Raw genomic sequence first — 23,533 nt, 5'->3', positions numbered from 1 at the left:
CTAGCGGAGAAGACCTCTCTCTCCCTCCAGTTTACGATTTAGGTCGTTCAACACGTGACTGGGGTCCCCATAGTAACAGCAGGACGCTTCCGGTCTACCTCTTCCAGGCTTTTGGCAGGCGCAGACCCGGAATTGAGTGATCAGCTGATACGTGGGCATGTGACACCTGGTGACAGGGCTGGCTGTGATCGCATGGTATTTGGCGGGGAGTGCGCTGAGGAGGGTGGACTGGAGGGAGACAGGCTGTGTGTATGCGGGGTGGGGGGGATTGTGTTGGGAATGGTCCGGCATGTTAGCAGAGGGATGTTCCTTTCTGCTTCCATATAGAGATTTTCTCCCTGCTGTGTCTTACAGTGGTCATAGTAAAGAAAGTGTACTGTTCTTCATGGCCTGTATGTCTATGGAGTGGTCACACAGTCCAGGAAATCTGTCCTACCATGATACCTACCACAGTGTAGCCTCTGCTGTTTCCTGGGGCCACCAGTAGGCTTTAAGGCAGGGACGTTAAACTCAAACACACAGATGGACAAAATGAAAAACTTGGACAAAGTTGCAGGCCAACCAGTATACAGTATAATGGGCCCAACATGATCCTCCATACAAAATAATGTGCCCACATGGTCCTCCATTCAGAATAATGTCCCCCCCCCCATGGTCCTCCATACAGAATAATGGGCCCCACATAGTCCTCCATACAGTATAATGGGCCCCACATAGTCCTCCATACAGTATAATGGGCCCCACATAGTCCTCCATACAGAATAATGGGGAATGGCATAGGGATGGTGGTTCTGGTGTCGCTGGCCAAATATAACTACCCTTCCGGCCATATTTGGCCCAAGGGTCAGAGTTTGATATGTAGGCTTTAAGGGCTCATTCAGATGTCAGAATTTTTTTACTTCTGTGCCTGTTTTTCACTATAAGGTCACGGCCCCACTATCAGTATTTGGTCAGTATTTTTTCTCAGGAGTGGGAACCAAAACCAGGAGTGGGTGATAAATGCAGAAATGGTGACTTGTTTCTATTACGGTATATTTTTTTTCTCTGATTGTTCTCCACTTGGTTTTGGCTCCTATTCCTGAGAAAAAATACTGACCGAATACTGACCAAATACTGATAGTGGGGTCGTAGCCTAAGGACAAGTTCAGTATTTGGTCAGTATTTTACATCAGTATTTATAAGCCAAAACCAGGAGAGGAACAATCAGAGGAAAAGTATAATAGAAACACGTCACCACTTCTGTATTTATCACCCACTCCTGGTTTTGACTTACAAATACTGATCAATACTGATCGTGTGAACATGACCATAGGCTATGAGCCCACAATGAGCTTTTGACTCTGCACCTATTAAGTAAATTCAGTTACTTGCGGTTTTTCATTGGGTTTTTGTGTTTGTTTTCTATCCTACGTTTTTATCGCATTTTTGACGCCTGCTTTTTGTCTCTTGCTGTGTTGTAAATAAAGCTGCTTTGTTTTTTATACTGATATTTGGCTTTTACAAAACTTTATTGATAGTCGTGCAGATTATGTGTGTTTTTGATGCATTTCTGCCTTTGAAATGTATTAAATACGCATGTGCGTTTTTTCCCCTACGGAATCTGCACATCTAATACAATTTTATAAGAAAAATCTGATTCTACAAAGAAATAAGAACGGGGCGCAATAGTGCTGTTACCCAGGCAAACAAAATTATTAAATGAGAATGTGCTTACCTTGCGCGGTTGTGACATGCACAACTCATGTATTAAGCGTGAGAGAGGGCTGCTGGAGACATCAAACCTTGGTGGTTAGCAATGTAGAAGAATGATGTCCGTAATTCCGCGCTCCTCCGTTAAATTAGATTATACAGGATCCAGTCCTTTTGTGATAGATTTATTTCTTTGACAAGCTAAAAACAGTTTTTAGCTTGTCAAAGGAATAAATCTATCACAAAAGGACTGGATCCTGTATAATCTAATTTAATGGAGGAGCGCGGAATTACTGACACCTTTCATCATTCTTCTACATAAGAAAAATCTGCACATAAAACTCAGCGTATCCGCAAGAGAGATTGACATGTTGCGGATTTGAAACGCGCACCGCAGGTCAGTTTACGCTGCGTAAAAAAGAAGGTCAGTGGGCATGAGATCTCTATAAATCCCATACACTTTGCTGGAAATGTAAGAGGCTGCAGTTTTTTGTGCAGCGGAATTACACATCTTCAAAAAAATCACCTAATATTCATGGTGGGAACATAGCCTTAGACAGGATAAAACTGTAGCAATCTCCTCAGGTGTGAGGGATTATATCGTACATAGAAAAAACAACCCAAATTAATTTTTGATGAAAAAACTGACACCCGTACAAAACTCTGATGAAAATTGTCCATTTTTCACATACGAGAAAAATTACTGATATCGGAAGGAGGCCGAAGGCTTTGTGGCGACAAGTTGTGTAACCCCCCAAATTTGTGCCATTTGCCTGTTACAAGAGTTACAATAAAGTCATGGTGATCAAAATGAACAGGTTTGGATGTCAGGTGGGTTCACATCATGCCATGTGCCCCCATGCGACAATGAGATGAGATGCGACGAGATGTCATGCGACCATACAATAGTCCTGGCCTTATGTAAGTGCCGTCTAGTTACCACGGAAAAATCAATACTTTTCTCTTAATTACTCCGGCAGATAATCTTTACAACAATTAAAAAAAAAAGTAGCACTCTGAAATATGAATAGCATTACTTCTGTAGAAAATAGAAATAAATGAGAAATTTTAGCGCATGTAAATATGAAATATGAATAGCATTACTGCTGTGGAATATAGAAATAAATGAGAAATCTTAGCGCATAAATTGGCCAATTCATGTGTACCTGGCAGCTGCGATAAGGCGTTTCTCGATGTCAGGACCCTACCAATGTGAATACCTCTCTAAGGGACATCCGTCTGCTTATGTGTGGCAAATCTGCAATAAGATGGAGAGGGGGCGCCAATAGTGCTGTTACCCAGACAAGTAGTGGTATAAAGGAAAAAGCATGCTCACCTTGGTTAGTTGTGAAATGCACAATTCATATGATGGTATAGTGGAGTGCTGCAGGAGACACCAAACCTCAAGGGTCCGAGTACCATAAGTTGTGGATGGAAGAAAGTGCCAATGATTTCGCGCTCCTCCGGGTCAAAAGAAGGGATGCATTACCCAGTGCTTGGTTAAGAGTCCATTTATTTAGAAGCTAAAATCAGACGGGTTTCGTGGACGTCCTGTCCTGAATCATTGGCACTTTCTTGCATCCACAACTTATGTGTGGGAAAGTAAGATCCTACTGCAATTAAAACCACCTGCAGCATAGAGGTGGAGTACTCCGTCAAAGCTTAAACATAGAAACAGAAAAAACTGACGGCTCTTCCAATATGAGAAATAGGTGTGAACAGGTGCTTACTAGGAGAAGCTACCTCCATATACAATTAACAAACAAAGTAGCACACTGTAACGCTTAATTATGAAGTATGAAATATGAATAGCTGAATTTCTCATTTATTTCGATATTCAACAGCAGTAATGCTATTCATATTTACATGCGCTAAAATTTCTCATTTATTTCTATTTTCTACAGCAGTAATGCTATTCATATTTCATACTTCATAATTATATACTAAGCGTTACAGTGTGCTAGTTTGTTTGTTAATTGTATATGGAGGTAGCTCCTCCTAGTAAGCACCTGTTCACACCTATTTCTTGTATTGAATCTTTACAACAAGGCATATGTAATACCCATGCAGACTTCGTACTGGTGCCCAGTGTTCAGTAGGACCTCTAGTGACAACAGACAATGCAGCATCTTGTGGATTTCACTCGAGTGCGGCTGTAGTTCAGCTTGCCAAACAGGATAGGTTGCTAAAGTTGTAAATTCATAGGTAACTGCATTCTTTTGCCCAACAGCATTATGTATTTTCTGATGATTCAGTTCAAACTTTAAACTTTCTTTTATTGGAAAAAATTGGCATAGCACGGTGGTGGGTAAAAAAAAAATATATACTCAGCTACCGATCCCCTTCCATTTCCCTGGTTGCCATGCAGGGCTCCAAGCTAGTTTTCCAGCTTATACTTCTGGCACATAAATCACATAACCTCCACTTCCATTCAGTGACCACTGCGGCCACCAACTCATCACTGCTACAGCCAATGATTGGCAGCAGCAATCACGTGTCTGTACGACTAAAACAGGAAGTACAAAGTGATTTGGTGCAGTAATCACATGTAAGAATGAAGAAGCCCCTGGGAAACAAGCGGAGGATCTGTGCAGTGGCATCAGGAACGGTGAGGCATTGGTAGTTGTGTAATCTTTTATTTCTCTGTCGCTTCATTGGGGGACACAGGAAACCATGCTATTTAATGTTAGCTGTGGTCATGGAGGTTAGTGAGTCTGACACGCTGCAGAGAGTGGATAGAGTACTAGACAGTTGACACATAGGTAATCCCTCCATAGCAGCGGTCAGGGGCTTTTGTCAGCTTGTGTAACAGTAAATAGCATGGTTTCCTGTGTCCCCAATGAAGCCTCTGAAAAAAAGGTTTTACTGTGAATAACCATAACCTTTTTTTTTTTTTTTTAATTTCACCACCATGCTAGGTCCCTAGATAGTTGTGGACAACCCTTTTAAGAAGGCATTTGGCCTTTGGTTTTTATGTATAACATCACCTATTTCTATTGGAACACTAAGGTTATATTCACACATGCAAAAGATTTATTGGAGATAATTCAACCTTGCAGAAATGTGCACATGTTGCAAAAACCCAGATGTGTGAACATGATTTCAGAAATTTCTACAAAAAGTCTACTATTTGTGAATATACAAATCAATATATGCTTATTGTGCAATGTGACAAGGTGATAATTTGTAATGATTACTAGCAAAGATAACCAGTATTGACAGCCACATGAGAACTTACTGCGAATATTCACATATGTTCAACCACCAGTTGTGATACCAGCTGTCCCAATTTCCAAATGTCCAATAGAGGAAAGCAGTCATACATCCATAGTGTCCAGTCTGGTTTCGCCGTCCACAAAGGTGACGTCACTGTGGTTAGCTACGAAGTGCAGTTTAGTCCAGCACACTGCAGGATTAAGCTATAAGTGGGGCATTCATAGGTAATCCCCAGTTACAGGAGAAAACAGCCAACTACAGTGACATAAGTCACTGGCAGGGCTGATCTGGGTCTGCTAAGACTCAGCAGAGACCCCGCAGTGCTGATGCTTCTATTCAAAGCTTAAAGTTTACTGACTGCAATGTATCCTGCAAAAGAGAAGACTAAACCGATTCTGTCTTCTTGTCAGAGGCCCTGGCTGTGTCTGACAGCTGGTGTTCAGACCTGCTTCAAGACAGATTGCAGGAGCTTTAGCCTCGTGTGGTATATTTACAATGGTTCTGGGATAAAGTCCAGGACCAAGCACCATAAATTTATGGTACTTGGTCGTTTTTGGGTTAATTTAATGTGATTGGGGGCCTTAATATTTTGCTCACATTAGTGCTTTTCAGTTTTCAATCCTATATTTTTGATGATATGAATGCTGCCATCTACAACAATATTATTACTGTCAAAAATGCTGGAGACCTGGACACCAGTGGAAGCCATCAGGATTTGTCTGGATTAATCATCGTAGTGATGGCTATCAGAAGCTATGACGTCATTGTGGTCAGATTGGTTCCTCATATACATCGAATTTTGTTCAGCTTGTGTATGAAGCATTCACACTAGACCAATAAATAGCACTTACGTTTAAATGGCTTAAAGTCATTGTTGGACATATGTCAGTGTGAGATCGGTGAGGCACCCCCAGTGATCAGGCATTACCAGCTCTGGTAGCGGGTGGATGGAGGGGAGCACCACAGCTCGTCACACTGCTTGGTATAGCAGATCAGCTCCTATTATATTAGACGGCAGATATTGAGTAAGTCACTCATTTGTTTTTTTTTGTTATCTTCACAGATGATGAGTTTTGCATCACCAGGACATAAAGCCATACCATTACCTGAGGATCAGACTCTCCCCCACTTTCACGCTGACAATGCATCTTTCCAACTTCAAGGATTTTTCTACCAAGCAGAGATGTGTAGGAAGAACTGTGGACTCTATGGTAATCCAGCATGGCACGGCTATTGTTCCAGGTGTTGGATCCAGCAGAGGCAGCAGCGCACCCAGCCTCTTACAGACGGGTAGGTGTAATCTGCACAACCAAATCACTGTTCATCAGGAGACACCAATTAAATATGATGTCTTGGGTTTGTCACATTTTGTGTCTACTCATCTCCTCTGTTCTCTATGTTGCTGATCTCATGTAATGCAGTTATGATCCCCTAGTAAATGCTAGTTTAATCTTTATGTAGTAGCTATTGCTTTTGATAAATAGACAAAATCTCATTTACTCTTGAGCTATTTAGTGCCTATTTTGGCCCCAAATTAAGTAATTCATTTTTTGGGACCTTTCTCCCAGCTGATTCATTTTCTATTCATAGCAAAAGAAACGTACCAATTGAGAACAATGGAGTTGCTTATCTTTGGTTTGGTTTTCAGTATCATAGTGAAAAGATTCTTTAAGTAGAATTGTCTTCAGTGCCCATAGCAATCAGTCACCTCACTTGCAGAACCCGGTCCATTGGCCAAGTCAGTAATCTCTTTCTGCTTGATGGGAGCCATGAAAACTGTCTCTTACCTGACAACATTGGCTGCTCTTCTTTTGATTAGCCGGCCTGGTGCAACATCACATCCTTATTACGCTACAAAGGGACGTCACACCAGACCGGCTATTCAAAAGAAGAGTTTGGGATACCTTCAAGTAAGAGGTGGTTCTCAGGCTCCCGCCCAGTGACCTGATGGACCAGGTCTTGCAATCAATTCGGACCAGCGTTAGTCATTGGAGTGAAGCCAACACTGAAGTTCTTCTAGAGCAGTGTGCAGCAGCTCTCTGCTGTGGATAGTAAAGTAAGATTGAGGGTAGCTATAATGATAATTAGCCAGTGTAGGAAAAAAGATCAGCACAAAACTCTCTTATTGATGTTCTTTATTGATTGTATCGGCAGCATGATCAGTAGATATACAACATATCTGCTTAGTAGTAATCAGTGACATTCCCTGCCTTTTGGGGATCAACCTTCCAGCACAAATTTTATACCAGTGATCAAACAATGGTTTAAAAAAACAATTCTTTGTCCTACATATATATGTATATCTACTGGTGTAAGCATGACGACGATCACCCAACTAATGAGCAAAAAGCTTATTCATCAAGTGATCAGATCTCGTATGTCATAAAAAAAGGCATTTTGATCATCAGCACATCACTCCACGTAAACAGGGTATATGCTGCCGATAATGCGATTGTTCTGTCCCCATACAGTATCATGTTATCAATCGAATTATTGTTTGTCAGCTTGTGTAAGCAGACTAGTAACAAGTGCTGAACGACATGCTAGTGTAAGGAGACTTATAGGCAATGCTCCTCTGGGAAATTGAAATACGCAGATTGCCTTGTCAGAGAGTAGTGGACTTGAACTCTTGCCTCACCTATTGGAAGTAGGAATCTTTAAAGACAATATCGACCCTTTAACGAGTCTTGCCATATGACTTAGGATAAAAGCCAAACCAGAATCTCAATTTGCAGACACGTGTTTCATGGCCTATAAGTCTTCTTACACTGGCATGTCACAAGGAGAAACGGTACCCCTTACACCCCGGTCAGAGTCCTCTCATACAGTCAAATCAGATTTCATGCTTTGCACTGAGGAGGGGCAACACCCCCGAAACATGCATCTGCAAATTGAGATTGTGGTTTTGGCTTTTATGCAAGTGCCTAACTTTTGTAAGTTAATAGTATTTAAGAACAAAAGTCAGAAAAAAATGTAAATAACAGTAAAATATGGAGGTTCACCTCTCACCTCTGTATAATGGGGAAGTACATATAAATGCTTCAGGCAGAGATCATCCATGGAAATATAAAGCTCAGTGAATATTACATTGTCCCCAGAAGACACTATAGCAGCTGTTAAAAAGGGGCGGGATGATTTCCTCAGTACACATAACATTGTGGGTTATAGTTAATTTAGAGACATGATGTATAATTGGTGGAGGAAGGTTGAACTTGATGAACCTAGGTTTTCTCAATACGCCTTCCACGACAGCATTGGAGGATGTTGTACACGCCCTATTGGGGCACAGGAACATAGAGAGATTAAAAGCCCCTCCCCACCGTCAATCCCCAGTGTTTTCCTGTCCCCCTCGGGCCGGCAGGGCAGCGCTGTATTTCCTTTACCTGTGTGCCGGGCAGTGGTCGGTCGGGGTGCTCCTTCCTCCCTCCTTGCTGCTCCCCTTTGGGGGACCACCCTGGCTTCCTGCGCCCCACTGAGGGTAAAGCAAGCCAGGGGATCTTTCATGCCGGAGGCCGCTCATACCCTCCGGCATCTCCTCTTTCCTGGAGCGCGGACGCTGCCGCACACGGGCATCCCTGCGGGCATGCTGGAAGTGGCCCTGCCGCTCCGGCCTGAGCGTTCCACACTGCATGTGGATTCCATGCTCCTGAGCCGACGGGCGGTTTGGGCGCGCACGCCGGTTGATGTCACTGAGGTCTCATCGCTCCGGTCGGGGCGTTCCACGTGGGACGCTGAATGACAGGACCATCAAGGCCCATACCAACCCTGGATTGGCCCTTAAAGTGACCGGAAAGGGGAGGGGACTGAGGTCCCTTGCTGGAAGGCACGGTTTTATTTAAAACCCGCCTGAAGACACCAAAAGGTAAGGCTATTCCCACCATATTCCCACTATGGAAGGTGATAAGTCCTGTACCCCTGCATCTGCAGAGCCCAGCATGCCCTCGGCTACAGTGAGTAGTACCTGGGTGGTCACTATGGGGTTATCTCGGCCTCCTTTTAGATGACCCTAGATCTCTCCTCCTTCTATTCACATGGGTCCCCTTCTCTTCCCCTTTCTTAGGAAGACAAGGCCCCCGCTTCTAAGAAGGATAAAGACCAGCCCAGTAGATGTGCCATCTGTACAAAAAAGCTGTCCTCATCCTATAAGAAGAAGTTGTGTCAGCCCTGTATGGATAAAATAATTAGAGAAGAAAACCCCTCACTGATCGAGGAGCTTAGATCACTCGTTAAACAGGAGGTCCAGGTGGTTAGACAGGAGGTCCAGGCCTCCTTTGCTGCCCTGCCTGTCTATTCCTCCTCCAAGTCCTCTCCCACTAAGAAGAGGAAGATCCAAGAATTAGACTCAGATGTGGTCTCTATGGACGCTAGTAGCTCAGCCTGTGATGATTTTGAGGAATTGGCATCCGTAGGGCCTGCCAAAACAGTAGAAACTGGTAGATATTATTTTTCCTCGGACAACTTAGAGGAACTACTGGACGCTGTTAGAGGCACTATGGGGCTGGAAGAAGTGGATGTTCCCTGTTATGTTCAGGACGAGATGTTTAGGGGTCTTAAAACCAAGAAACAGACTGGTTTCCAGTCCATGAGGTAATTAGTGTTGAGCGAACATGCTCGACACTGCTCGGTACTCGCCGGAGCATCACGCTACTCTGGATGTTCGGCGAGCACCGAGCATTTCCGGGTTACTCGGGCAGGAGCTCGGGTCTCTGCCCTGCATGTTTGGCGCTCTTTACAGAGCCAATGAACATGCAGGGATTGCCATCCAGTCACTGTAATGCCGCAGCCATGTTGGTTGTGGGCATTACATTGATTGACTGGCTGCACAGCGTCACCTCGAGTATTTAAAACCGGGCGCCGCCATGTTGGACACAGACGGCTGGGATCAGACAGTGTAGGGACAGCGCTGCTGATTTAGGGAGAGATATATACTGCGAAATAGTTAGTGTAGGGTCTATAAAGGCTGCCAGATCAAGCAAACAGTCCTTCTCAGGACTAATATCCATCCCAGATATCAGGCAGGCAGGCTGTATAGGAGACGCAGTGGTTATACCAGCAAACGCTGCATTACAGTCCTGTGTGCTCCTGTTGCTGAAATTGCTGGACTTAGCTCCAGGTCTCGGGGGCCAGGAAAAATCCTTTTTTTTTCATCTAAATCCTCTTTTTTTTCCCTCCTTCACACTGTACAAATATCCGTCTTATTAACCTTTTGGTGTCCCCCCCCCCCCCCCCCTTCCCCCAAAGGAAAAAAAAAAGTGTGTCTGATTTTTCAGACACAAATATATCTGTTGAAAATAGTCTGGTGTAGGCTAGAGAAACAGAAGTGTGGTTTTGCAGTTCCACGGTTCAAACCTCTATATTATCCACTTTTGGGCCATTTGTATCTAAAAAAACAGTTTGAGTGTGTCGCTCACTGTTCAGCCGCAAATATATATATTTAAAAAAGTCTGGTATACACCAGTAAATTATAACTGTGGTTTTGCTGTTCCACGGTAAAAAATCTCTATTATCCTGCTTTTGGCATTTTTTGCCGTAAAGAAAAACAGTAGTGTCTCCTGATTGTTCAGACACAAATATATCTGTTGAAAATAGTCTGGTGTAGGCTAGAGAAATACAAGTGTGGTTTTGCAGTTCCACTGTTCAAACCTCTGTTTTATCCACTTTTGGGCCATTTTTACCTAAAAAAAACAGTTTGAGTGTGTCGCTCACTGTTCAGCCGCAAATATATCTATTTAAAATTGTCTGGTATACCCCAGTAAACAATAACTGTGGTTTTGCCATTCCACGGTAAAAAATCTCTATTATTCAGCTTTTGGTATTTTTTCTGTAAAGAAAAACAGTAATAGTTTCTCCCTGATTGTTCAGATTGTTTAAAAGAGTCGGGTGTAGGCCAGAGAAATAGAAGCGTGGTTTTCCTCTTCCACGGTTCTAATCTACTTATTATTACCCTTTTTCCATTGATAGTGTGAGTGTAAGCTATTTTACTTCCTTTACAATGGCGCGTGGCAAGGGACGTGGAAGTGGACGTTCTGGTGATGGTACGTACAGAGGACGGGGCCGTGGCCAAGGTGAAAATGTGCCACAACCAGCAGCCACATCTTCTCGCTCCCACTTCTTGACCGAATTACTAGGGAAGCACAGAACAACACCAGTATTGCGAACTGATCAGTGTGAACAGGTTATTAATTGGATAGCAGACAATACTTCCAGTTACCTGGGCACCACCACCTCCGGTCTGTCTTCCACACGGTCAACTCTTAGTAGCCGTGAGTCTCGACCGCATACTCCTCCTCACCCTGATGCTCCTTCCTCCCACCATTCCGAGTGTCGTCAGATAGCAACTGATCCCACACTTGGACACTCTGAAGAACTGTTCACTGGTCCATTTCCAGATTTTTGCCCCTCGCCTGCTCCGCTTGAAGTGGTGGAAGAGGAGATCCCATGTAGCGATGCCCAAATATTTGAACAGCCACGGCTAGAGGAAGTCGACGCTGGCAATTTGTCACAAGAGGTGGACGATGACGAGACACAATTGCCAGGAAGTGAGGAGGAAGATCGTGGTGCGCAAGTGGAAGAGGAGGAGGTGGTGGATGATCTAGTAACTGACCCAACGTGGCAGGAGAACATGCAGAGCGAGGCCAGCAGCACACCGGGTGAGGGAGGCAGAGTACCCCAACAGGCAGGAAGAAGCAGTGTGGTGGCCGCACACAGAAGGCGGGCAACAGTTCCCCGTTACACCAACACGAGGGACGTTGCCAGTACAACCTGTAGGTCTTCCAGAGTCTGGAATTTTTTTAAACACTCTGCTGATAACCCCAAAAAGGCCATTTGTACCACCTGCCATGCCAGCATCAGCAGGGGTGACAAAACTACCAGCCTGACCACCACCAGCATGATCAGGCACATGGCAGCAAAGCACCCGACTTTGTGGGGCGAACCCCAGGGTCCACGACCAGTGTCAGCGGGTGTCACCACTGCTTCTTCCGCTGTTGTGCGTGCAATAGAACCCCCTGTTGTGTGTGCAAGGCAATCCCCTGTCCATACTGCATGCAAAGATGCCCCCTCCTCTCAGTCTTCACTTGTTATGGCAGTTTCTCAAGAAACAACATCAATGTCCATGTTCACGTCCCACCGCAGCGTTCAATTGTCCATATCCCCGACCTTTGAACGAAAGCGGAAATTCGCAGCTAACGGCCCACAGGCCACAGTCCTAAATTCGCACATTTCACGACTGCCTGCTTTGGAAATCCTGCCTTTTAGGCTGGTGGAGACGGAATCCTTCCGCAACCTTATGGCGGTGGCCATCCCTCGGTACTCGGTCCCCAGCCGACACTATTTTGCCCGGTGTGCCACCCCCGCACTACACAAGCACGTGTCCCAAAACATCTGCCGTGCCCTCAACAACGCAGTTACTGGGAGAGTCCACCTGACAACGGACACGTGGACAAGTGCTTGTAGCCAGGGATGGTACATCTCCCTGACGGCACACTGGGTAAACATAGTGGAAGCCGGGACCCAGTTGGACCTTGGGACGGAACACATCCTCCCCACACCGAGGATTGCGGGCCCTATGTCAGTCAGAGTTGCCCCCACAGTGTACAGCTCCTGCGCATCATCCTCCTCCTCCTCATGTTCAGCCTCCATCTCAGATATCATCACATCAGTTACAAGCTGGAAGCACTGCAGTACTGCCTCCGCCAAGCGGCAACAGGCTGTGCTGAAACTCATAAGCTTAGGTGAGAAACCTCACCACTGTGAGTTGTGGACAGCTGTGAAAGAGCAGGCAGATCTGTGGCTGAGACTGCTGAACCTACATCCAGGCATGGTCGTGTGTGACAATGGCCGTAACCTGGTGGCGGCTCTGAGGCGAGGCGAGATCACACACGTACCATGCGTGGCTCATGTGCTTAACCTCGTGGTTCAGCGGTTTCTTAAATCGTACCCCGAGTTGCCAGATCTGCTCATCAAAGTACGCCGCCTGTCAGCTCATTTTCGCAAGTCGGCTACAGCTTTCGCCGCCCTTGCTGTGTTGCAGCAGCGTTTGCAGCTTCCATCACACCGACTGGTGTGTGATGTCCCCACACGTTGGAACTCTACCATCCACATGTTGCAAAGGATTTGTGAGCAGAAGAGAGCAGTTGTGGAGTACCAGCTACAACAAGGCCGTCGATATTCAGGTCAGACTCCACACATAAGACCGCAGGAGTAGACCTGGATGTCTGACATATGTACCATTTTGACAAACTTTGAGGAGTCCACCAAGATGGTGAGTGGCGATGACGCCATCATTAGCGTCAGCATTCCACTTGTCTGTCTATTGCAACGCTCTCTGCAGAGAATTAAAGAGGAGGCATTGCAGCCAGAGTATGATGAGATGGATCAAGAAGCCGTAGCGGTCGATTACACACAGCCCAGCCTCATCTCATCCCAACGTGCATTGGGGGACAATGAGGGAGAGGAGGAGGAGGAAGAACAGGAGCTTGTATCATGCGCTGTAGACGGTAGTACCTGTACAACTTTCATACCGTCGGTTCAGCGTGGGTGGCCTGAGGACAGGGGGGAGGAGGAGGAGGAGAGCATGGTCAGTCGTCATCTTGGTGAGGACACGGAAGTCTTGCCTGTTACCAGTCTGGCACGCATGGCTGACTTTATGTTAAGCTGCCTTAACCGTGACCCTCGCGTTGTCAAAATGTTGGGTGACAGTCATTACTGGTTGGTGACACTTTTAGACCCCCGCTACAAGGAGAACTTTCACTCTCTTATTCCTGAGGTGGAGAGGTCTACAAAAATGGGGCAGTACCAGAAGGCCCTTGCTGCAGAACTGTTAAAAAAATTCCCATCTGAACACGCTTGCGGCAGAGGTCACAGTTCGTTGCCCAACCAAGGCGTACATGCGAGAGAGACACAACTCCAATCCAGCAGAGGCAGGGGAACACTGTCAACGTTCTGGGACAGTTTTCTCAGACCCTCCCTTCGGACAGACCCTGAGGCGCGGGGTACTCTCACAAGGAGTGGAAAGTTTCAAAAGATGGTGAGGGAGTGCCTTGCCGACCGTGCCAGCGTCCTCCGTGATTCCTCTGTGCCTTTTAATTATTGGGTATCCAAGCTGGACACTTGGAATGAACTCGCTCTGTACGCCTTGGAGGTCCTGGCCTGCCCTGCCGCTAGCGTGTTATCGGAGCGTGTTTTTAGTACCGCTGGGGGAATTATAACTGATAAGCGCACTCGCCTGTCAACTGACAATGCTGACCATTATCAAAATGAACAAGGGCTGGATTGGGACAGACTTCTCATCACCACCAAATGACAGCAGAGTAACATAAAGTCAAATCCACTGTGTTATTTCGGGAGGTGTATTCACATGCACCGCTTGACACCCACACATGGGTATACGCGTCCTCATTTTGGCTGTTTTATGTTCTTCTCCTTATCCTCAGCCTCCACCACCACTATACCACCAGGGTGACTGTGGTCCGTGTTGCCATTATTTAAAGTTCATCCATCCTTATTTTTGTCAGCTTTTGCTTGGAAGGCATAAGCAAAGACTGTGGGAGACCCACTCACCAATAATGGGAATAATATTTTTAAGATGCTGTACTGCATGCCTCTTGTAAGGGGCATTGCAAGTTCCTCCGTCCTAATTTTTGGCAGCTTTTGCTTGGAAGGCATAAGCAAATACTGTGAGAGACCCACTCCCCAATAATGGGAATAATGTTTGTAAGATGCTGTACTGTATGGCTCTTGTAAGGGGCATTAAAACCGTCTTGTTAAGCTACTGCGACCTCCACCACTTTCCCGAGGGGCATTAAAACCTTCTTGTTAAGCTACTGGGACCTCCACATCTCTTCTGCGATGGCATTAAAACCGTCTAGTTAAACCACTCTGAACTCCCGTCCACAGCTCTTTCAAGGGGCATTGAAATGTTGTTTTTAATTAACTCTAACCTCCACGACTCTTCGAACGGGCATTGCATTTCCTCCTAATTTTTGTCAGCTTTTGCTTGGAAGGCATAAGCAAAGACTATGGGAGACCCACTCCCCAATAATGGGAATAATGTTTGTAATATGCTGTACTGCATGGCTCTTGTAAGGGGCATTGCAAGTTCCTCCGTCCTAATTTTTGGCAGTTTTTGCTTGGAAGGCATAAGCAAATACTATGGGATACGCACTCCCCAATAATTGGAATAATGTTTGTAATATGGTGTACTGCATGGCTCTTGTAAGGGGCATTGCAAGTTCCTCCGTCCTAATTTTTGGCAGCTTTTGCTTGGAAGGCATAAGCAAAGACTTTGGGACACCCACTCCCCAATAATTGGAATAATGTTTGCAATATGCTGTACTGCATGGCTCTTGTAAGGGGCACTGCAAGTTCCTCCGTCCTAATTTTTGGCAGCTTTTGCTTGGAAGGCATAAGCAAAGACTATGGGAGACCCACTCCCCAATAATGGGAATAATGTTTGTAAGATGCTGTACTGTATGGCTCTTGTAAGGGGCATTAAAACCGTCTTGTTAAGTTACTGGGACCTCCACCACTTTTCCAAGGGGCATTAAAACCGTCTTGTTAAGCTACTGTGACCTCCACCACTTTTCCAAGGGGCATTAAAACAGTCTTGTTAAGCTACTGCGACCTCCACCACTTTTCCGAAGGGCATTAAAACCGTCTTGTTAAGCTACTGTAACCTCCACCACTTTTCCAAGGGGCATTAAAACCGTCTTGTTAAGCTACTGCGACCTCCACCACTTTTCCGAGGGGCATTAAAACCATCTTGTTAAGCTAGTGTGACCTCCACGTCTCTTCCAAGGGGCATTAAAAGCGTCTTGTTAAACCATTCTGAACTCCCGTCCACAGCTCTTCCAAGGGCCATTGAAATGTTGTTTTTAATTAACTGTAACCTCCACGACTCTTCGAACGGGCATTGCATTTCCTCTGTATTTTTGTCAGCTTTTGCTTGGAAGGCATAAGCAAAGACTATGGGAGACCCACTCCCCAATAATGGGAATAATGTTTGTTATATGCTGTACTGCATGGCTCTTGTAAGGGGCATTGCAAGTTCCTCCGTCCTAATTTTTGGCAGCTTTTGCTTGGAAGGCATAAGCAAATACTATGAGAGACCCACTCCCCAATAATGGGAATAATGTTTGTAAGATGCTGTACTGTATGGCTCTTGTAAGGGGCATTAAAACCGTCTTGTTAAGCTACTGCGACCTCCACCACTTTCCCGAGGGGCATTAAAACCATCTTGTTAAACTACTGGAACCTCCACGTCTCTTCTGCGGGGCATTAAAACCGTCTTGTTAAACCACTCTGAACTCCAGTCCACAGCTCTTCCAAGGGGCATTGAAATGTTGTTTTTAATTAACTCTAACCTCCACGACTCTTCGAATGGGCATTGCATTTCCTCCTAATTTTTGTCAGCTTTTGCTTTGGAAGGCATAAGCAAAGACTATGGGAGACCCACTCCCCAATAATGGGAATAATGTTTGCAATATGCTGTACTGCATGGCTCTTGTAAGGGGCATTGCAAGTTCCTCCGTCCTAATTTTTGGCAGCTTTTGCTTGGAAGGCATAAGCAAAGACTATGGGAGACCCACTCCCCAATAATTGGAATAATGTTTGCAATATGCTGTACTGCATGGCTCTTGTAAGGGGCATTAAAACCGTCTTGTTAAGCTACTGTGACCTCCACGTCTCTTCCAAGGGGCATTCAAACCATCTTGTTAAGCTACTGGGACCTCCACGTCTCTTCCAAGCGGCATTCAAACCGTCTTGTTAAGCTACTGTGACCTCCACGTCTCTTCAAAGGGGCATTAAAAGCATCTTCTTAAGCCTCTCTGAACTCCACAGCTCTTCCAAGGGGCATTGAAATGTTGTTTTTAATTACCTCTAACCTCCACGACTCTTCCAATGGGTATTGCATTTCCTCCTAATTTTAGTCAGCTTTTGCTTTTCAATGCAAAGGCGAAAACTAAGGGAGACCCACTCCCCTATAATGGGTAGAAGGTTTTTAGTACGCTGTAATCCACGTCTGTTTCAAGGGGCATTGCAGTTCCTCATAATTTTTGGAAAGCCTTCCATTCACTGCTTATGCCATCAGTGTACAGGAGACCCAGTTGCTATAAATAGAAAAAACTGTTTAGTTAAGGCCCTCTGACCTCCATGTCATTTCCAAGGGGCATTGGAGTGCCTTGAAATTTTTGGTAGGCATTGAACTCACTGTATGCCCTATAACTGTGTAGCCGAACCGCTCCTTTTGTTACAGAAACATATCCTACAAGACATATGTGGTTGACTGGCCTGATATTGATGTGAATGGTCCCTGTTCCTCCTGCTCTTTCTCCTTTGCCACCACCTCATCCATCATTTATCACCTGAAGCTTTGTTTTAACTGGAGTCATAGAACTGGGATAGTAGCAGGAAAACATCCAGAAATCCTCGGAGGAGGTAGGATATGCGCCAAAACGCTGACCACCTCAGGCCTAGCCGCTACTACATACATGCGCTTGCATTCCAAGAAAACAAAGCAGATGCTAACTTCTATCATCATCATCATGCTCCTCACCTTGGCACTCTCAACTCCCCTGATGGAGAAGCCAGGGCCCACCGGAGGAGTCTGGTTCTCTGGTGGGCTCGTCCAATGCTGCGCTAAAGCAGGCCGGGCTAAGAAAAGTGTGTGGGGGGAAGTTGACAGGAGAAATAGGGGCGGCTGGGGACCGAGTATGGACACCCGGCCGCCCCCTGGCGGCTGGGGACCGAGTGTGGACACCCGGCCGCCGGGCGGCTGGGGACTAAGTATGGATACCAGGCCGCCAACGCAGCCATGACATGGTGGCCAGATTTCGCCTCCGCATGCCAACGGCAAACATGGCGGAGGCGTAGGTTTTCTCCTGTCAGATACCTGCGCTTTCACCCAAATATCACTGCCACCCTCTGTTACACTCCCCTCTTTTGAGGTGCACTGTGTGCGCATCTATTCCCCCTCTGACCTCCAACTGGCCGTCATTTACCGACCCCCAGGGCTAGCCACCACTTTCTTAGACCACTTCACCACCTGGCTGCTTCACTTCCTTTCCACTGACATCCCCACTATCATAATGGGTGACTTCAACATCCCCATTGACACATCCCACTCATCTGTCTCTAAGCTCCTATCCCTCACTTCCTCCTTCGGCCTTGCTCAATGGTCTTCGGCAGCTACTCATAAAGATGGCCACACACTGGACCTCATCTTCACCCGCTTCTGTTCCCTATCTAACCTCTCTAACTCACCTCTCCCTCTCTCTGACCATAACCTCCTCACATTCTCTACCCTCTCCTCTCCAGGCGCACAATCCCCACTCCACAAACTTACACACGCCCGCAGAAACCTCAAACACCTTGACCTACACTCACTCTCTGAATCCCTCCTCCCTCTTACAGACATAAATTCCTTACACAATGCAGATGTTGCTGCCGCTTCATATAACACCACAATAGCTGCAGCTCTCGACTCGATCGCCCCTCTCACGCATACCAAATCTCGCACAATCAACAGGCAACCCTGGCACACCAAACTTACTAAAGAACTGTGGTGGGCCTCCAGGGTTGCGGAGCGTAGATGGAAAAGGTCTCACTCCATCGAGCACTTCATCGCATTCAAACAATCCCTCACTATTTTCAAGTCCGCACTCACTACAGCAAAACAAACCTACTTCTCATCTCTCATATCCTCCCTGTCTCACAACCCTAAACAGCTATTTAACACTTTCAATTCTCTCCTTCGTCCCCCAGCACCTCCTCTCTCATCTCAGCCGAAGACTTTGCCTCATTCTTCAAGCAGAAGATTGACACCATCAGACAAATCTTTTGCCTAGAGTCTGCACAACCCCTCCTCATATCTACTCAACCTTCCTCCTCCAAACCCCACTTTTCCACCATTACAGAAGGTCAAGTCTCCTCTTTACTCTCCAAATCACACCTCACCACCTGCGAACTTGACCCAATCCCATCCCACCTCATCCCTAACCTTACCACAGTCTTCATCCCAACCCTAACCCACCTCTTCAACCTGTCACTAACAACCGGTGTCTTCCCCTCATGTTTCAAACATGCCGCAATCACACCCATCCTCAAAAAGCCCTCCCTTGACCCATCCTCTCTGACTAGCTACCGCCCCATATCACTTCTCCCCTTTGCCTCAAAACTACTAGAACAACATGTCCACCTTGAACTGTCCTCCCACCTCTCCTCCTGTTCCCTCTTCGACCGCCTGCAATCTGGCTTCCGACCGCATCACTCGACTGAAACTGCCCTGACCAAAGTCACCAACGACCTACTAAACGCCAAATCCAAGCGACACTACTCCATCCTCCTCCTTCTGGACCTGTCATCTGCCTTAGACACAGTGGACCATTCCCTCTTGCTACAGATTCTCTCATCTCTTGGCATCACGGACTTGGCCCTATCTTGGCTCTCCTCATACTTAACAGACAGGACATTCAACGTCTCCCACTCACGCACCACCTCCTCATCTCGCCCCCTATCTGTCGGTGTCCCCCAAGGTACAGTTCTAGGACCTCTGGTCTTCTCCATCTACACCTTTGGCCTGGGACAGCTCATAGAGTCTCACGGCTTTCAGTATCACCTCTATGCTGATGACACACAGATCTACCTCTCTGCACCCGATATCTCCTCCCTACTAACCAAAATCCCACAATGTCTGTCCGCCATCTCATCCTTCTTCTCTGCCAGATTTCTAAAACTCAACATGGATAAAACAGAGTTCATCATCTTTCCACCTTCTCATTCATATCCCCCATCTGACCTATCCATCAACGTCAATGGCTGTTCACTCTCCCCAGTCCCACAAGCTCGCTGCCTTGGGGTAATCCTGGACTCTGATCTCTCCTTCAAACCACATATCCAAGCCCTTTCCACTTCCTGCCGACTCCAACTCAAAAATATCTCCCGGATCCTCGACTACTGCAACCTCCTGCTCTGTGGCCTCCCTTCCAACACTCTTGCGCCCCTCCAATCTATCCTAAACTCTGCAGCTCGACTAATCCACCTGTCCCCCCGCTACTCCCTCTGTCAATCCCTTCACTGGCTCCCCTCTTATCTCCTCTTCCCACAATCGCATACAAGATTTCTCCCGTGCATCCCCCCTACTCTGGAACTCCGTACCCCAACACATCAGACTCTTGCCTACCATGGAAGCCTTCAAAAGAAACCTAAAGACCTACCTCTTCCGACAAGCCTACAACCTACAGTAACCACCGCTCCGCCACATTACTGCATGACCTCCTCTACCCCCACCTACTGTATCCTCACCCATCCCTTGTAGAATGTGAGCCCTCGCGGGCAGGGTCCTCGCTCCTCCTGTACCAGTCGCTGACTCGTTTTGTTAAGATTATGTAAATGTTTTTGCTATATATATCCCTATCACATGTAAAGTGCCATGGAATAAATGGCGCTATAATAATAATGAATAATAATAAAAGGCCCAATTTCAAGTGCAAGCAAGCAGTATGGTATTGCAGCCTGGGGGTGGGTGGGTGGCAGGCTGCATACTTGCGCTTGCATTGCAAGGAATGGGAGAGGTACAATTGAACACTGCCCTGGGACAAGGACTTGAACGGGGATAGTTGCAAGTCTGCAACGACAGGTGCAGGGTGGGAGGCATCTTTGCATGTACCATGAACAGGGGTTTGGCATGCACACACTACAGCGGAATAGGCTGTCCTTCCCACTAAATGCACTGGGGAGGGCACAGGTAATGTTTTGGTATGCGCGTTTAACCTTATGTATAAGGCACACCGGGACAAATAGGGGCGGCTGGGGACTGAGTATGGATACCTCGCTGCCGAAGCAGCCATGAGGTAGCGGCCAGCTTCGGCTTCCTCCAAACTAAAAGGCCCCATTTGAAGTGCAAGTTAGCAGTATAGTATTGCAGCCTGCGGGTGGTTGGCTGCATATTTGCGCTTGCATTGCAAGGAATGGGGGAGGTACAATTGAACACTGCCCTGGGACAAGGACTTGCACGGGGATAGTTGCAAGTCTGCATCTTCTGATGCGGCAAGGATGACTTCTGATGCGCACACTTTTAGGCAGTGACCTGGGTGTCAGAGATGCTTCCAGGGGTTTTCCCCATGCTGTTCCCATGTCTTTTCAGCACTGTATGCATGTGTCACACAGCACATGGCCAGATAAGGTTGTAAAATGTTAAAATGACATTTCCCAGTGAATGCATTTGTCACGGTTGAAAGCAATACAAAAGTGCAAAAACGCATAAAAAATGCTACTTGTGAACATAGCCCAAGATGTGGAGGAGTATTTTTTTGTGGGGTTTTTTATTTTACCTTATACACAAGTCTTTACCCTGGAAAGTAACTTCCTTAACATATTTCACAGGAAAGCAGTTTCAGTTTCGTTTTTGAACATTTTATTGTGAGCCCTTAAAAGTGGCTTAATACCTCTGTCCACGTTGTTGACAGCAGTGACCTGGGGGTCAGAAATGCTTCCTTGGGCGATCCACATGCTGTGTTCCATTCCATTCCAAGGAAAATATGCATTTGGCCCAGCCCTGGATGAAATCCTGGAAAAGGCCTCGGACAGGAAGAAAACCCTTCCTGAACAGAAACAGGCTAAGAAACGTTCCTTTCGGCCTTCCCAAAGTCACCCTTCACAGTATAGATGAAAGGGAAAATCTGGGCGCTGGAGCTATCCCAAAGGCGGCAAGGGTCGCAACATCCTTGTACCCGAGCAACAACATCAGCAGCAGGACAGGCAATGACTTGGTCCATGTAGGCGGGCGGCTCTCGAGTTTCTTTCCCCAGTGACAGGCAATATCTTCCTGCCAGTGGATCCTCAATACCATCGAGGAGGGTCTTCTATTGGAATTCGAGAGTCGCCCCCCTCGGATCCTGAGGGTCACGACCCTTCCCTCTCGGGGGGCTCAGGATCTCCTATCGATCGCCCTAAAAGACCTTCTGGATTCGGGAGTGGTGTCTCTAGTTCCCCCTGGCCAGGAGGGGACGGGTCACTACTCAAAAATATTCCTAATACGGAAACCATCAGGGACCCCACGCATAATAATCAACCTGAAGTCCCTAAACCATCACATCAAATACAGACGTTTCAAGATGGAGTCTATAAAATCAACTATTCCCCTAACAGGGAAAGCCTTTGTCATGGCAACCATAGATTTAAAGGATGCTTACTACCATGTGCCGATTCATCAGTCCCACAGAAAGTTCCTGCGGTTTGCAGTCCTCAGGGACAATATAACAGTTCACTACCAGTACAACTTACTGCCCTTCGGCATCTCTTCAGCACCCCGGGTGTTTACGAAGATTATGGCAGAAGTCATTGCACTCATCCAAAAACAGGGCGTGTGCATAATTCCATACTTGGACGACATGTTGATTGTCTCTCCCTCAGTAGCAACTCTCAATCTTCACGTCTCTATAAACTTAAGAACCCTTCGGTCTTTAGGTTTGGTCCCAAACCTAAAAAAATCGGAACTCCTCCCTTCATCAAGGAGGAAATTCCTTGGTGAATTGCTGGACTCCAACAAACAGATGTCCTTTCTACCATTGGAGCATCAGACTGCTCTCAATTCCAAAATCTCAAATTTCAGACGCCAAGAGAATCCAACGTTGAGAACGACAATGTCTGTATTGGGGTCTATGACAGCCTGTATCCAGTCGGTGTTGTGGGCCCAGGCCCACTCATGGCCTCTCCAGGATCATATCCTAAGATCCTGGAACAGACAAAGGGACTCACTAAACAAACGGTTCAGGACCCCCGGTCAGATAAAAGCTTCTCTTTCTTGGTGGCTAAGCTCCCGAAATCTTCAGAGGGGGATTTCTTGGACCCAGGACACTCTGATTACAGTGAGTACCGACGCCAGTCTACGAGGCTGGGGAGCTATGGTGGCCCAGATTCCCTTTCAAGGCAGATGGAGTCCCGTGATCAGTGCCAGATCTTCCAACTTCAGGGAGCTAATGGCAGTAGAAAAAACGCTCAGAGCGGCAGTCAACTTAATCCAGGGTTCTCACATCAAGATTCTCTCAGACAAAGTGACTACAGTTGCCTTCCTTCGTCATCAAGGAGGTACGAAGGTACACAGCCTAAAACAGATTGCAGGCCGAATATTTTTTTGGGCAGAACACCATCTCCTATCACTTTCAGCAATCCACCTGAAAGGCTCAAACAACATCCAAGCAGACTTTCTAAGCAGGGAAGATATCCAGCCAGGGGAATGGAGCCTGAATTCTCAGTTTTCTAGTCGCTGGTAGCAAAATGGGGTCTCCCCGATGTAGATCTCTTTGCCAGTCGGTCAAACGCAAAACTTCCCCTCTTCTTTTCTTTGGACAGACGAGACAAGGCCATGAATTTGGACGCATTAGCCCATTCCTGGCACTTCAAGCTGGTCTATGCGTTCCCTTCGATACCGCTGATAGCAAGAACCATCCAGAAAGTCAGGATAGAGAGTGGCAACAATTCTGGTGGCCCCCTGTGGCCCAAAAGGCCTTAGTTTGGGGCCATAACAGAACTCTGCCTAGAGGGTCCGGTAATACTACCACAGGTCAGCAACTTCTCTCTCAAGGGCCCCTGTTCCATCCCAATCCTCAGTGGCTAAACCTAGCCGCCT

The 23,533-nt window shown here is 46.5% G+C and overlaps 1 protein-coding gene across 3 annotated transcripts in view; it reads left to right on the top strand.

Moving 5' to 3' along the window:
• Nucleotides 1-23,533, top strand: part of LOC141256666 (rab5 GDP/GTP exchange factor-like) — a 55,246-nt gene that overhangs the window by 164 nt on the left and 31,549 nt on the right. The window contains exons 1-2 of one of the 3 annotated variants that reach the window (XM_073671184.1): nt 76-195; nt 5,969-6,195. In XM_073671184.1, the coding sequence (XP_073527285.1) occupies nt 193-195; nt 5,969-6,195 (230 nt within the window). In that variant the 5' untranslated portion in view covers nt 76-192. Of the gene's footprint in view, nt 1-75; nt 196-5,968; nt 6,196-23,533 lie in introns of those variants that run through there. The other 2 variants (XM_073671185.1, XM_073671186.1) reach the window with 2 other exon arrangements.

The sequence above is a fragment of the Phyllobates terribilis genome, unplaced genomic scaffold, assembly GCF_046119375.1.
Source record: "Phyllobates terribilis strain yellow unplaced genomic scaffold, ASM4611937v1 Scaffold_1__5_contigs__length_1240528914, whole genome shotgun sequence".
NCBI lineage: Eukaryota > Metazoa > Chordata > Amphibia > Anura > Dendrobatidae > Phyllobates > Phyllobates terribilis.
The sequence above is the reverse complement of the archived record's forward strand: the minus strand, read 5'-3'. Positions and strand labels throughout refer to the sequence as shown.